The sequence below is a fragment of the Sceloporus occidentalis genome, unplaced genomic scaffold (assembly GCF_023333645.1).
Source record: "Sceloporus occidentalis isolate IW3139 unplaced genomic scaffold, rSceOcc1.0.p SCAF_10, whole genome shotgun sequence".
NCBI classification, from domain to species: domain Eukaryota; kingdom Metazoa; phylum Chordata; class Lepidosauria; order Squamata; family Phrynosomatidae; genus Sceloporus; species Sceloporus occidentalis.
The window spans coordinates 534,969-551,158 of NW_028316990.1; the positions used below are offsets into that span (position 1 = coordinate 534,969).

General features: G+C 40.2%; 2 protein-coding genes across 14 annotated transcripts in view; one reads left to right on the forward strand and one right to left on the reverse strand.

Moving 5' to 3' along the window:
• LONP2 (lon peptidase 2, peroxisomal) overlaps positions 1 to 6,395 on the forward strand; it is a 43,608-nt gene extending 37,213 nt beyond the window's left edge. For all 5 annotated transcript variants that reach the window (XM_089539610.1, XM_089539607.1, XM_089539608.1 and 2 more), the window contains 2 exons: positions 671 to 861; positions 2,609 to 6,395. In XM_089539610.1, coding sequence (XP_089395736.1) covers positions 671 to 861; positions 2,609 to 2,830 — 413 coding nt within the window. In that variant the 3' untranslated portion in view covers positions 2,831 to 6,395. The remainder of the gene's footprint in view (positions 1 to 670; positions 862 to 2,608) is intronic.
• The window catches only part of SIAH1 (siah E3 ubiquitin protein ligase 1), a 43,301-nt gene that overhangs the window by 11,241 nt on the left and 15,870 nt on the right, over positions 1 to 16,190 (reverse strand). For 2 of the 9 annotated variants that reach the window (XM_089539615.1, XM_089539617.1), the window contains exon 2: positions 11,071 to 13,563. In XM_089539615.1, the coding sequence (XP_089395741.1) occupies positions 12,713 to 13,561 (849 nt within the window). In that variant the 5' untranslated portion in view covers positions 13,562 to 13,563 and the 3' untranslated portion in view covers positions 11,071 to 12,712. Of the gene's footprint in view, positions 1 to 9,335; positions 11,035 to 11,068; positions 13,564 to 14,043; positions 15,635 to 16,190 lie in introns of those variants that run through there. The other 7 variants (XR_016282444.1, XR_016282442.1, XR_016282443.1 and 4 more) reach the window with 7 other exon arrangements.

Below are 16,190 nucleotides of genomic sequence, written 5' to 3' on the forward strand. Positions count from 1 at the left end.
CTTGAATGGAGCATATTTGGCTTGATAAGCACTTTGAAATGTATTAATACATTTTAAATGTATTAAAAACCAACTCTTAAAATTATTCTCCCTTAAACAGAGCAATGTATTAGTCAAGCATTGACAAATTATGAGCAGGACTGCATAAGAACATTTGTTTGCCGTCGTTGTTTGCCTTCAAGTTGTTTCCGACTTATGACGACCCTAAGGTGAACCTGTATCGTGGGGTTCAAGATTTGTTCAGGGGTGGATTCCCTTTGCTTTTCCCTGTGGTTGAGACCATGCAACTTGCCCAAGGATATCTAGTGAGTTCCATGGCCAAGCTGGGAATCGAACCCTGGTCTCCAGAGTCATAGTCCAACGCTCCAACCACTGGCTCTAAGCACATTTATACTGCCTTTGAAATGAGAATTTTCTTGGAAGACTAAAAAAGAGGGTAGCATTATATTGATGCAGGCGTTTTCTCTCCTTTCTCCCCCTGATGGCTCTTTTTGCCATTACAAATCTTCTTGGAAGTGGGATCACTACCAAATGCAACCAATGTTTGGAAGACAAGTTCTCCAGCAGTGGGGTGGTTTTATTTATTTATTTTAAGAACAAAAGACCAGAAACACCACAGGTTTGAAATTTCCATGCTGAATTCCCCCTTCCCCTTCTCTCTTTCTTAAAGCTTTGGGAAGTTTTGATCTCCTTGACAACACAGACATCCATCTGCACTTCCCAGCTGGAGCCGTCACAAAAGATGGACCATCTGCTGGCGTTACTATAGTAACCTGCCTTGCCTCACTTTTCAGTGGGCGGCTTGTGCGTTCAGATGTGGCCATGACTGGAGAAATTACACTAAGAGGCCTTGTTCTTCCAGTAAGTATTGTTTGGAGATAATGACATTATTAGACCTGTCTTCACTTCTTTTCCCTTGCCATCCCCTCCCCACCACAGCCTTTTAATACCAGCTTCCATTCGGTCTTTATTTTAAGCCATACATTTCACTCCTAGACATCCTTCTGTAGCAGTCCTCCATAGCCGGCCCTCACTAGCCATGGATTTTCCCCCACAGATTAAAGCATCCACACTTTAAAAGATTTTAAAAATATAAATTCCAAAAATGAAACCTTGATTTTGTCATTTTCTGTAAGGGACACCATTTCACTATGCCACTGTATTAAATGCGACTTGAACGTCCACACATTTTGAGATCCATGGGTGTGTGTGTGTGTGTGTGTGTGTGTGTGTGTCGTGGAACCAAACCCCAGTGGATAGCAAAGGCCTGTTGTAGTTAAGATTCCTATAAAAATCAGAGACTTGATTTAAAAAACAATCTGCTATGCATTAGAGTAAGCTAGTAATTGGGGCAACATTTCCAAGAGAACAGAAGAGGAAATAATAGTAATTTCTTAACAGCAGTGGTCTTAATTTTGTTAGATGTTGCCTAAATGGAAATAGTGGCTGTAATCATTACTTTGTTCTCAGAGAGTTGTTAAAAGAAAGCAGTTCAACTCGCTTGCTTTCTTCCATCTTGATGACAGCTAGGACATTCAATTTTTCATAAATATCGCTGTCAAGAATCAAACGTGCTAATTGTAATTGTCTAAAATGTTCTTATTTCAGAGTATCTCATCCCAACATGAGAATGCACAGGAAACCTAGGAGGTGGGACAATGTGGTGTCGGTATTTTCTTAGTGACAAAAGTGTGCCATATGGAGGGGTGGCTTTAGTTACGGTGGGAATTCTGCCATGTACATACGGATTACATTTAGCCAGCCAATAAACTTGCTGTAGGTCAGAGATGCATCTTTCATACAAAGAAACACATGCTTGGTGACAAATGAGTGGTTTTTTGTTTGTTTGTTTTGCTGTTACTTTTCTATGCTCATTTGGACATACTTTTGGATGTTTCTGCTCCCTGAAACCACCTACCTCATGCCAACAGGATGATGTCTGCATTTGTAGTCCCCCAAAAGTAACTTTCCCAGGGTGTTTGAACATAGTGTTCATTCACTTCCCTGTAGCATCCAGCAGGTCCTAAATCTACAGAAATGAACAAAGCTCCCCAAAACCTTGCTGGTACCATATTATGTTTTAATTGGGCCTGGGGTAAGGAATGTGTGGCCTTCCAGATATTGTAAGACTGCAGCTGCCATTAGACTGATGGGAATTACAATCCAGTAACATTTAGGGAGAAATGAATTCCCAATCTCTGTTCCATAGTATCTGTGTGGTATCCAGTGACTTAGGTAAAGCTCCAGTGCTTCTCAGCAGCTCCTATGGTCTGCTTGCCACTTCTTCCACAAGGAGACCTGTATTCCTTTACAGTGCGAGGACAGTTCCAAAGTAGTCTTCACTGTAGCATTAACTCTGATCAAGCAAACTGAGGATTCCAAAAGGTCTCTTGGGACACCAAGGGTTGCATACAGAAAGTCCCAGTCTGTTCCTGGCGTTTCTATGGGAAATCATTAGGACTTATATCTATTTTATATCCCACCAATTTCAATGGATCTCCTTGTAATATGACTAAACACAACTACCAAACGCCTTGTTATTCTGTTGAAATTATCCTGCTTACTTATGTCCTGTTTTTCCTACTCTTTCTTCTTGTGTATTTCACAGGTCGGAGGAATTAAGGATAAGGTCCTAGCAGCACACAGAGCAGGTCTGAAGAGAATTATCATTCCTCAAAGAAATGAGAAGGATCTTGAGGAGATTGCAGCCAATGTACGACAGGATCTGAATTTTGTGATGACAAGCTGCCTGGATGAAGTTCTTAATGCAGCTTTTGACGGCGGATTTTCAGCCAAGACCAGACTTGATCACTTCAATAGTAAACTCTAAGCAGATTGCCCAGGCTTGCCCAAGGCACTAAATGCAAAGCTGATGCTTGTCTGGCAGCCTGTAAGAAAACATGAGAAAGTATAGAAAGGGCAATACTGGAACATTGATAGCCATCAGGTGTTGGTTTTTTTTTTAAAGTGGGGAAGGGTTATTCTTCACTAGGACTATTCAAAACCTGCTGGCCCTTCTTCTTGGCCCTTCTGTGCATTGTTGGGGAGCAACCCACAGATAGATTTGAATGCTAAATTCTTAATGAGAGTTGAATCCCCATTCCTTAGCTAATACAGTGCACCCGCATCATATGCAGCCGCACTATATGCGGCTTCCAGCATATGCTGGAAGCTGTGCCGGAAAGGCTTCTCCCGCGCCCTGGAGGAAACACTGGTGCACAGGAACAAGTCCCATTCTTTCTAATGGGGCTTGGATTTACACAGTATTTCCCTTACGCGGCAGGGTCCAGAACGGATCCCTGTGTAAGGGAAGGGCCAACTGTAATAGAAAAATAATGGGCCTGTACAGACAGACCAAAATAAAACTGCTTCAGGTCACTTTGGAGGTATGCTGTTTAAATGATGCATGCATCCTAAGAGACCAGAAGCCATGCTCCAGTCCTAAGGACTGGATCACAGCTTTGACACAGCTTCTGGCCTCTTAGGACACATACATCATTTAAACAGCATACCTCCAAGGTGATCTGAAGCAGCTTTATTTTGGCCTGTCTGTAAGGGTCCAATGTCATTTCACATAAACCTTTTCATGAAAACACTTGCCTGTTAAATTTAATGTGAACCTGACAGTTTTCTCCTTTTCAAAGAGCCTTCTGCAACTGCAGAGATTCTCCTTGCTGGAATGTCAGAATTATGAATTGCCATTCTTAAACTAATGCCATTCACTTTGTTTTTGGGTTGTGCCCCCCTCCCCAAACAAATGTGCACAAATGAATTATACATGGCTACTCTATGGTCTTGACACTTTGTAACCTGTTAGAACACTACCAAGTGTCCAGAGTTAGGGGATGGCATAGATAGTGGAAAATAAGAGCAGTTCTTTCTTTAAGCAGTGTCTGTATAGAAATTTTATGCACTTCATTTCCTTCACTGTTTTAAATTAATGTTGCAATCTTGTTAAAAGATGGTGGGAGATAAAATAATTCACTTTTTCTCTACAATAGATGGTCTGATTCTAAGTGTCTAATTTGGAAACGGTAGTACTAGAAAGGCTTTATTTACTGAATAGTTGTGAATACTACAGACCGGGCTCAGAACAAAGAAACTGGTACACAAGAGCCAAATTCCTTTTCATGGTGGGCATAATGGCATGTGTACACCTCCTACGGTAATTCACAGAATAGGCACAGGCCTATCTAGCTAAAAGAAGTCACTTGTAATATTTAAAGGGAGGGGGGGATTAATCATGTAAAGCCTCAAGGTGATGCCAGCTGCATTACAGAGGCATATTAAACATTTATGAAGTAGCACATATCCCGTTTGTGTGCACATGAAACACAAATGAGAATCTATGTAGCATGCACTGAATGAAACTGCCATACTGTATAATATTCTTAGAGCAAATCTATTAATTCCAATATGAGATCCCATCCTTGAGATAACACTTGGGTCCTTAAATGGACAGTTGTCTTTGTAAATCTTGTCTAACTACTCTTGAAAACATTCTATTACTCCAAAGCTACAACTGAAAGGACCTTTGCATGGAGGGGTAACTTCCTACAGTGGGTAGTTTTCCTCTGTTCAATCTGATGGGCAGGACCAAGTTTGCGCTTGTGAGAAACATAGCCTAGGGATGTCCAGGGATTCCTCCCCTCACACTTCAATTTCTTCCTCTGGTGCTGTCAATTCTGCTGTGGGGGCATGTCTGACCAGGGCATTTTGTGCCACAATCACCAGGCCCAGAATAAAGCCCCCCAGGGCAATCTTAAATTACATCAGAAAATTAATGAATTGCTGAAAGTGGCCACTCTCTCAGCTGATTCCAGCTTTGATGTTATTCAACCTAATTATAATGCAATTAACAATCAGGTAGCCTTCTATGACATTTTTAGTTATTTTTACAGCAAATTGTCATGACCTTGTTAACAAATAATACAGTGCAATGGTTACCATATTCAGAGTATTCCTATATTTGTTTTTGTTATTCAGTGCAATGCCAGGGCTGGAAAAAATTCTTTTAAAATAGATTTCTGTAGGAGGTTTCTCCAACCACTGCTGAAAATGAACATCTTTCGACTGATAGGTTATTCAATGTATTTATAATGCAATTAACAATCAGGCCTGCTTGAGTTTCGATTATCAATTGGATTCAGACCAAATAGGTTAACCAAGTCTTGCTGCAAGTATATGGGAAAACCTTTCCTAGTACAGTGCATGAAAGGCCGACCAACATTATAACCAACTCCTGGACAACATGGACAACTCACTTTATCTGAGTGATACAAATGATCACATAAACACCAGCAGTTAAGTTTATTTACAGTGCAAATTGCAAAGTAAAGTTAATGCAAACTAGAATGTTACTCAGTATTTGTTTTTTGCTAAGACACAAGACTACAGGCATTCCTTACAGACACCCTGGATACTTTACAAGGTTGGATCATTTTCCACTGCATTTTATTTATTGCTCTTTCAGCTGTTCATGCCCCCCGCCCTCCCCCACACCAACCATGCAAGTCTATTCTGGTAATAAATAGCACAGGGCTTCCAAAGTCATACCCTTATCACACCCGGCAGAATGTGACCCATGCAAGATTGCAAGTAATACTGGTTCAGTTATGCTTGAAGAGTTTACCACACCCACTGTTTTGTCTGTATACCAACACCTACAGGCAGATGTTCCAGCTTGCTAAACTAGACATATTTAAGTAGACCAGCTGCAATTCTCTGTCACCCACTCACAAAGTAAGTTGCTGAAATCTTCCACGCAACACACAAAAAGCCTTTCAACATTTGGTGAGGACCATGTACTTAGCACTACTTTGAAGTGATGAATTTCCAAACATTCCACAAAAGCAATGCTGCAATATTGTACACTTAATTATGAGACTTTCTTCTTTTGTTGTTAACTGCCACCAAGTCAACTTGACTTATGGAAACCCTATGAAACTTCCTCCTCAGCCTGTTATCAACAGCCCTCCTCAGGTCTTGCAGACTCAGGGCCATGGCTACCTTGGTTGAGTCTATCCACCTGTAATGTGCTATTCCTTTTTTCCTGCTGCCTTCTACCTTGCCAAACATCATTGTCTTTTCAAGTGAATCCTATCTTCTCATGATATCCACAGTATAACCATCTCAGTTGTCATCTTCGCTTCCAGGGAGAATTCAGGCTGGATTTGCTCTAGGAGCCATTCATTTATATTTTTGGTAGTGCATGGTAACTGTAGACCTTTTTCTTAACTGTTAATATTGGGTAGGCTTTTGCATGAAATCAACTAAACATGCACCCAACACCACCATCAGTAACATCTTTTAAAACGGATTTCTAATATATCTAGGCTGTATGTATTCTAGACTGAATACATTTTCTCTTACAGTACAAAAGTGACTATAATAAATGTGGCTTCTAATAGGAATGTTCCTATTCAGCATTCCTGTCAGCCAGCTAAGCGTTGTCCGAGGTATTAAAATCTGTAAGGGGCTAGTGAACAGATTATTTCACTGTCCTGCTTCCACAACCTGCATTTTCCATTTTTCTTTCCTAACAGTCAACATTTGGTGGCTATTGGCCTTGTTTTCATTGAGTTGCTAGAAGCAGTGGGAGATACTCCTTAGATTTAAGTACTTTAGTTACTTTTGCAAAGCTCAGGGGTTCCTCTATACATGCTGATCCCACCCCCTTTTTTATCCTCAGTGACCTCAATTTGGCTCTAATTTGGAGAAAACTCACTAGGAAAGGGATTTATAATTAATTATAGATTCATATTTCCTGCCATACAGAAAATAATTGCAATGCATCTTGCACTATAAAAATAGTTTAATAATAAAGCAACATAGCTAGAAAAGTTTAATAAGGAATCAGCATACACAAATGGTTTGCCACTGGAACAAAACACATTTTCATGCATGGTTTAAAGGTGCAGAGAACTGAAAGGCAGTTCAATAAAGGAAGTATCCCTATGTAAGAAGGCCTCTGACTGGTGCTCATCAAATAAGTCTCCTTTTAAAAGAGAACCGTGCCTGAGTTGATTACCTTAGACACTATACAGTAATATAGGCCAAGATAGCCCTAAATTTCCTTTTCTCAGCAGGCTGGGAAAGGTTTTCCTAAGGCTAAAATATAATTTGAGCATGTTGGACTTTCTACTTACATTCCTCCAGATTAGAACATGACACCATTCCTGGTATTCTTCCTCCACTCTCTCCCTCTTCCTGTTTAATTTTGTCATTCTTGATCCCTGTTCTATTTGCATTCGCCAGTGGGAGACGCTTCCTTGGCTCAGATGAAGAAATTTATTCTGCAGCTGATCTTCTCCCTCCTCCACTCCTGCCCTACAAGATTTGTAGGGACTTGTGTCCTCCTACTCCCACACTGCGAAAGAATGCAACCTTTTGTCCTCCTGCTAGTTAGCTTGTTCTGGAGACTGGTGGCAGAGAAAATTCAACAGGCACCTTCGTCCCTGCTGGAATAGGAAGCTATACAGTTAGAAATTATACAGCAAAATACTTATGACAGGAAGCCATTGGGCAAGGCAGGAAATCCTAACAGGGAGAAGGAGAGTATATTTCCTGCTCAAGCACCAGGGCAAGGTCCCTCGCCATCAAAGCAGCTAATCATGGACTTTACACTAGCCATGAAGTTACATTTTTCCTCCACCCCAAGTACAGGTTACAACAGAGTAGTGATCTTGAGCCAGGCAGAAAAGTGGCCTATAGCAGTAGTTCCCAACCTGGGATTTGCAGAATAATTTATCACCATTACAGCCAATGGTGAGGGTTTTGGGGAGTTGTAGTCCAATTACTCTGGGGAAACCCACAGCCTGGGAATCTCCAGTCTACATGAATTGGGTGGAAGACCACTTTGGGTCTCGAAGGTCCAAACCACACTGCAGAAGTAATCCAGTTTGAGACCACTCTAACTGCCCTGGCTCAGTGCTAGGGAATCCTGGGAATTATATTTATTGTGGCAACAGAGCACTTGGACAGAGAAGGCTAAATGTCTCACAAAGCTATAGTTCCCAGAATTCCCTAGCATTGAGCCAGGGCAGTTAAAGTGGTCTCAAACTGGATTATTTCTGCAGTGTGTTTTGGACCATATAGGAGAAAAGAAGGATATTAAATAAATAAATAAGACTAGCAATACAAGCATGTTGGGCAGAAGGGTCCTCTGTTGTCTCCTCAGCCTCGCTCTGAAGCTTCACTTAGCTTGAATGTTTTGAATTCAAATTTTTAAAATTCTGTATTTTAATGTAAATTTTATACTTTTTTAATGTGATGCTTTTGATTGTTTTAAATTCTTATTGTTAAGGTGTTGTTTTTTTTAATCAATTTCATCTGTGAGCCACCTTGGGTCCCATTATGGGAGAAAGAGGACATATAAAATAAGTACATTTAATCCTAGGAAACACTCTTTGGCCTGCAAATACATGACCTAGAATACTTTTCCCAGCCTGGGGTTTTCTAAACATTTTGAACTATATTCTAGCCAGTATATGTGTGGCACAGTGGTTTGATTGCTAGATTATGACTCTGGAGACCAGGGTTCGATTCCCAGCTCTGCCATGAAACCCACTGGATGAGTGACATGCTCTCAGCCTCAGGGGAAGACAATGGCAAACCTCCTCTGAACAAATCTTGCCCAGAAAACCCCATGATAGGTTTGCCTTAGGGTCAACCATAACTTGAAAATGATTTGAAGGCAAACAACAACAAAAACAACTATCATTGATAAAGAGATTAATGGAACTATAGTTTTTTTGTGGGTTTTTCCGGCTACGTGGCCGTGTTCTGGAAGAATGTATTCTCTGAAGATGCCAGCCACAGATGCAGGTGAAATGTCAGGAATAAATTCTTCCAGAACACAGCTACATAGCCTGAAAAGCCCATAAAAGGTATGTATGGACGCTGGCCGTGAAAGCCTTTGACTTCACATTAATAGAACGCTGGGAACATCCAGAAAGCAACAGGCTGCAGGATTATACTGAGTCTCAAAAGCGCAATCTTCAGTCCAAGAATAGATCCTACAACTACTTTCCCTACTCCTTGGGTTTCAACTGAGACACAAATATTTTTATAGTATCCAATTCTGAAGAGTAGGGTTTCTCTATTATGTTTTGAAAAACCCAAGCCTTAATAACAACTCTGATGGTAACTCGGCACAGCTTGGAAATGTTCCCTTTTTAAGACAATAAATTTTAAAATTCCTATTGCAATCTTTAAAAAGTACCTTTTTCAAACTCTGTGATTTACCAGCAAGTTACAGCTGGCAAAAAGATAAAAATATGATTTTCAACATCAAGGTGCCAGAAGTGAGGCTTCATAAAATATGGCACATGGGAGAAACTCTGACTCTAACAGCATTGTGTTAAGCTTGTTTTTATTTCATATAGCAGTGTTGCTTAGCTCCCTTAAACAAACTTATGGGGATTACACAGAGAGTTAAGAACAATGTTGTTTTTCTAAATATATTGTGTGCCATAGCATTCAATTCAGACTACTTACATCAGAACATTAAAAATAATTTGTTAAAGCCAGATGTTACCAGTCTCTCAGGAAGGTGATACAGACCAATTGTTTAATGTGAACAGTTATAAGCAGCACTTTGTAATGGCAAAAGCTTTAACAAGCATAAGCAAGAGTGGAAATGGTGATAACTCAGAGACAGAGCACTTGCTTTGTATAAAGAGGATTCTGCATTCAGTATCTGCCATCTGTTTTTAATGTAGCAGAATAGAAAGGGTAAGAGATTTCCACCTAAGGCTTCAGAAAGCTTGGCCATCAGAATAAGTATGGTAAGGGATGGGAATGACCAGAAAATTCTGTGCAGAGTTCCTTCCATGGACCTCAGGAGTCCATGTGTATCACCTTGAGTACTATGACAGAAAACAAGACAATTAGTGTCCCCATATACTTCATTGATAAGGCATGACATAAAGCACATCAGTGTCTCCATATACAACATTAAGATGAGGTCGGTTAAATCCTGAAAAGAATAACTCATGACTAAAACTGAAATCAAGCCCTCAGAAAACACTTCTGCTACCTCAAACATGTAACCATTATGGTACATTTTACTACCACAACGAGCCCAGTCAATTGTTCTGCAAGGTCAAAGATGCTAAGAACTGTTCGCAGTGCCAGAGAGAGTGGAACACAATTATAGGAACGCATACATGTGTCAAGGGCCCTGAATCACCCCATACAGACTGCACTGGATGCCACAAAATATATTGCTGCCCACAGCAACCACTCAGGTAAGTTCAACAAAACCACCAAGATTTCCTTAACCATATATCCTTGGAAAGCATTAAAAGGGAATGTTAAGTATATAATACAGCAGTATATCAATTGCTGCTGCACATTATGCTGTTCCTTAAAAGGAGGAAAGGCTGTAGAACATTCAAAACCTTTAGAGTTAATTAGTCAAAAATCACTTAAGCAAACCTTTATTTATGCACACACATCGATTAAGTTACACCTTATTGAGCAAAAGCCTTAACCGCAAACTTGCTTACCTTAGTACAGCTGTTGATTTCATGCCTCCTTTGAGTTAGCAGCATAGCAAGTACTCTATTTGGTCAGTTGAAATCAGCAGATTTAACAACAATGTATTCAAAGAGAGCACAGCATCCCTCCCTTTTTAATCAATAAATAAACCGGTGTGATCTAGCCCACAGAAGAGACATAGTTTTCCTCATAGAATGAATCATACTTCTCTTTTGCCCTTCTGTACCTGCACAAAATGCCAAGTGCATTTTGCCATTTGTGTTAAAATGAAGCTCTTGTTTGCCTCAGTTCATTTGCAAGTAGTAATAGAGGGGTGGGAATCATGTGACTCTCTCAACAGTTAAGTGCTCCTCATCATTGGCAATTTTGGCAACAGTTGCTGGGAATCACAATCCAACAACATCTGGAAGGCCACATGATTCCCTCTTTTGTAGTAGTGTTTCTTCCTGGATTGCCATGTAGTACCATTACTACTTCTGAATAGACAAATTGGTTTCCATTTTGCTTTGGCCCTCTTTGAGACTTCAAAACCTGAAATAAACACATTTACTGTTAAAGGAATTTTCACACTGGTCCTTCAAATTCTTTCACCTTAGATAAGCTTTTAAAAAAAATACCCCAAGCCTATCTGTGTGACCTGCATAAAAATACATAAACAAGAGGTGGCTTTTCATTAAAACAAAAGTAATGGTTTTAAAAAGAACGCATGTACACACATAGGCTTAGTCTGAAAAGCTGGTATAACAACTGCTGCATCCCAGAAATCTGAGCTATCCATGATAGAAAGGCATTCAAGGAGTGGGACTGCAGGACCAAAGGGAGATCCTCCCAGCACTTCCCAGAGACAAGAACAGTCAGCATCCTGGGATAAAACACTAAGCAGTTATGAGCAGTATTCTATTCTAGACAGCTTCCGCTCCATGAAAGGGGGAAAAAGTCACTTAAGAGTTTTCAGTTTGCCAGGAATTCTTTTAATGACAGAATTTAAAAAAAGACCAAAAACAGCTTATTCCAACTGTCTCCTTTAAACAAATGGCCTGTATTTTATAGTTACAAATACTGTATATAGACAATGCCTTCTTGTACTGCACAACCAATAGATACAAGAATGACTTCAAAATGTCTAAAGGTCTCTAAAATTCTTTGAAAACGTGTCTGAATTTCCACTTGTTTTAAATTAGAACATTGTTAAACAAATCTGTAAAGTTATGTTTGAACTCAAATACAATGGCATCTACAGTTTAAAAGAAGCCTTTTTTTAGGAATTTGTCCAAAAAGGTCTCACTTTGGAGACCGGCATGTTCACAAAAAGTAGCTCAATGAACAACAGCATCATCGAATGGACTATTGGAAAAAGAGAAAGGGCTGCAATCCTACAGAGAGTGTTGTGCAGCACTACGTTCTGCATAAATGGGACTTATCTGTACTCTGAACAAAGGCAGGATTACACCCCTCAAAAATGTTACACATAACATAAACAACTATACAATTTACCATAAGCAACTGTGTGAATCAGAAGATGACGCCTGTAATTTATGTCAGAAGGTCCAAAAAAGAGAAAAGGGGGAGGGGGACCTGAATTACAGAAAAGAAAAGTCGTTCATTTAATGGAAAACTTAACAGTTAATAAAAATCAGCAAATATACAGAAAATTTACACAAGAATAGCAGCAATACTATGTAGTGACTTACGGAAAAGGAGTAGGGAGAAGAAGCGGCCAGACACCAGACCACCTTTGCATGGCTTGTCAGTCAAAAGAAGAGAGCACAAATGAAAACACAAAACAGTATCCGTTTCAAAAGTACAATTAATCTACAAACAAGTTTAGAATTATTTTACAGCACTTTTCGTAAAATCAATTATCAATACAAAAGGATGCCCATTTGGGGTATATAATATAATATTATATATATATTTATATATATATATACACACACACGCACAAATATATATATATATATATATATATATATATATATATATATTCAGTGGTTTACTGCTGACTCACTTTAAATATATTAGTGTTATTACATGCAACTGTGTCCTGTACTTGAACAACCTTCCCGTGAATTTGACTTCATATACGGTAGCCTCTCCCTACCAAATGGTTCACATCTGGCAAAGATGTTTACCTTGTTTTCCATGAAACTGAATACAATGGAGCTTTGAATTTTTTTAGGCACTGCCCTCAAAACATTAGATTGCAGCTTCAACACATTGAAATTGTCACATTAATTCCTAAATTGCCATTCTCTGCAAAAAGCTGTGCAATGCTGGTGTCAAAGACTAGACAGTCACTATTCATAATAGCAGTTGCAATCCCCTCATGGATCGATCGAGGCGTTGCTTCCCAAGTCAATCTCCGCCTATGACCGTTTAGCTCAAGGCGGTAAGCAAAGTTTTCAGCTTGCTTCCGTGTTCCTATCAGCTGTACAATAGCAAAGAACTGCTGGTGACCATCATATTTCTCCTGTTTCTCCAGTACTAACATGAAGTGAAAACCAAAGCAAGACTGCATCATGACCCAGTCCACAGCCCCTGGAAGATTAATGTCTGTAGCTAGGAAAACTATATCTTCTCCTTGTAGTGTTGTTATCGATTTATGTTGATGCATGAGATGGGGCATGACAGCATCCAGAGAACCTTGCCATTTACAAGAAGCACCAGGACATGGACATGAATAAGGCCTAAATTCACACAGCTCTTCATGGTCTGCTTTCTCGGTGTGGGGCAAAGTTATCTCACAGCCAGAGGAGGCATATTTGCAAGGAAACAGTACAGAGTTGGCAACTTTTTCCATAGCCAAATTACGAATGGAACCAAGTGGGCCTCGGCAAGTCGGACAGCATGTGAGCTTGGGACGACAGTTGCTACAGACAAGATGGCCACTTTGGCATTGCAGAATCGGTGGTAGTACATAGTCAAAACACACTGGACACTCAAAGAGACTGGCCAAGTCATTGTTGGAAGCAGTTGTGCCAGTCAATGCAGGCACCCTCTGGGATGGTGTACACTTGGAGGTACCTGTAGGAAGTGCTGTAGCAGTCTGGCGACTCATTTCTGCAAAGAAAAGATAAGAAGCACATTAGTTGTCTCTGGAAAATCAGTGACAAACTAGATCCTACCTTTTGGGATGGGTGGAGCAGGGCAGACAGGAGTGGGGCAATATGCATTGTTGAGCACACTAAAGATCTACTCCACCTTCTACTTCCACTGTGGCCACCCTGTTGTTGTTGTGTGTCAATGTCATGGGGTTTTCTTGGCAATATTTATTCGGGGGGGGGGGGGGAGGGGTTTCTTTTGCCTTTGCCACTTAAGATACCTCAAAGTAACCCCCAAAACAGCGCTCTTTCTCTCTCCGCCACTGCCAAGTAGAGTCATACTAACAGTGAACGTGGAAGTGGCTACTATGACTGATCCTCTTCAAATTGGTTGGTTTAATAAGATCCAAACATACTGCAGAACAGTAATGGCTTGACATCACTTTAACTGTTTTTCAATGTATTTAGCCTTCTCTGTAAGGAAACTATGGTGGCTCACCAAATGAGAAATCCCAGCATTCAGCAAAATGGAGCCATGGCAGTCAAAGCAATGCTAAACTGTAGAGATGTTTGTGTACATGCGTGGGCAATGGAGTCAACCTATATGGAATTAATTTCCCCCCCAAGTTTGTATATATTAATGCATACAGTTGGCCCTCCTTATCCACAGATTTTTTTATCCATGGATTCAAGCATCCACTGCTTGAAAATATTCCAAAAAAGTATAAATTCCAAATAGCAAACCTTGATTTTCTATTTTATATAAGGGACATCATTTTGCTCTGCCACTGTATTTAATGGGACTTGAGCATACACGGATTTGTTATCCATGGGGGATCCTGGAACCAAACCCCAGCAGATAACAAGGTCCCACTGTATACAGAAATGAGTGTTTTTTCAATAATCAAGGTGATAAGAAACCGATGCTAATAAAGAAATGTTTTTCAAGTAGAACATGGGTATGGAACATGTGGTCCTCCACATGTTACGTGACCATAATGCTCATTATTTCTTAACCTATCATGACATATTTGATTGTCTGTTTTTGCTCCTCTCGGGTGAAATAAGGTATCAGTCATGCGATCCAATTATAATGCTGACAATGGACGAGGCAATCACATATCTGGAAACCAAGCATTCCTCATTCCAGCAAAGGCCATGGAGTTTCTGTCTGTTTAAAAGGAAAGCTATATTTCCAAGGACAAAACTGAGAATTCCTTGCCTAAGAAAACCCTGTGAAATTCAAGTCATACACACACACACACACACACACACACACACACACACACACAAAGGCCTTTTCTGAGCCAGTGATCATTAACACATCTAGTGTCAGTGAGATCCATATATTCAATATTTTATTAAGAAGCACTTTCTTTTATTTCTACTGCCAATCTACATCTGCTGCCAATATTTTTCACTAGGTAAACCAATGAAAAGAAAATACTGTAACATTTTAAACTGATGGGAAACAAACTCATGATCCGTGTGGAAACAAAAAAGTAACTGTTGATTACACCTGTGTGCTTTTAGGTCCCACTGAAAGGTATGGGATGCAACTGTATTGAAATGTGCTGGATGGCTGCCAAAGTTGAAACAGGCTATTAAAAATTATGATTGAGCAACTAGATAGGGCTAATTTGTGACACAGAAACTGCTGTGATTTATATCAGTGGTTCTCAATCTTCCTAATGCCGCGACCCTTTAATACAATTCTTCATGTTGTGGTGACCCACAACCACAAAATTATTTTTGTTGCTACTTCATAACTGTAATTAAAAATATGTGTTTCCTGATAGCCAAAGGAGTCATGACCCACAGGTTGAGAACTGCTGATCTAGATGAATATACCTGTGAGAAAAATGTTTCAGAGAACACAAAACCCCAAGAACATCTAATGACTGCTACCACACCCTGGATGGCATATATAAGCATAAAGCTGCAGCCATAATTCATGTGTTACAACTAAAAACAAAAACCTGCACTTGCAAAACCAACCGGTTTGAAGTTGGCTTGTCTTACGACATACTTTTACCCCATGTAAAGAAACCCTTAGGCATTCAACAGCATCCACTGCTCATGACCTCAAAGAGAGAGAGAGAGAGGGAGGGAGGGAGATGATGTCGCTTTCCAACATTACTGAATCAGCCTAATTAGCAACACACATAAACACACAGAGCTACTCTACATCATTTTGTGATGAACTGAGAAAGGGCGGGAAGACACCAAACCTATATAGAGGGTGGGTAGAGCTACTGCCAAAGTCTTCCCTAGCAATTCCAGTAGGATTCGAAATTGCTGCGCAAGCGCAGAATAACCCATTTATGTGGATTCACAGATGACCACTTGAAGAACTACAGTTACAGGTAAGCAACCTGTCCTCCTTTGAGTGGTCATCTGCGAATCCACACCCCGCTCATCCTCCCTTCTGTCCTTGTCTGCTCCTTATGGCGGACCTTTTGAACTGAGAACAAGCCGAAGGGACAAGACGAGAGAATGGTCAAACAAGCGGAAAAATACGGTTGGTTGGAGTCCAAAACAAGTCAAATCACTATCCAAAAAGAATTCAAAGCCAAAACGTAGTCAAAAGCGAAAGCAATGAATTCCAAGCGAGATTCCCTGAGCTGCTCACGCGGTGGATAAAAG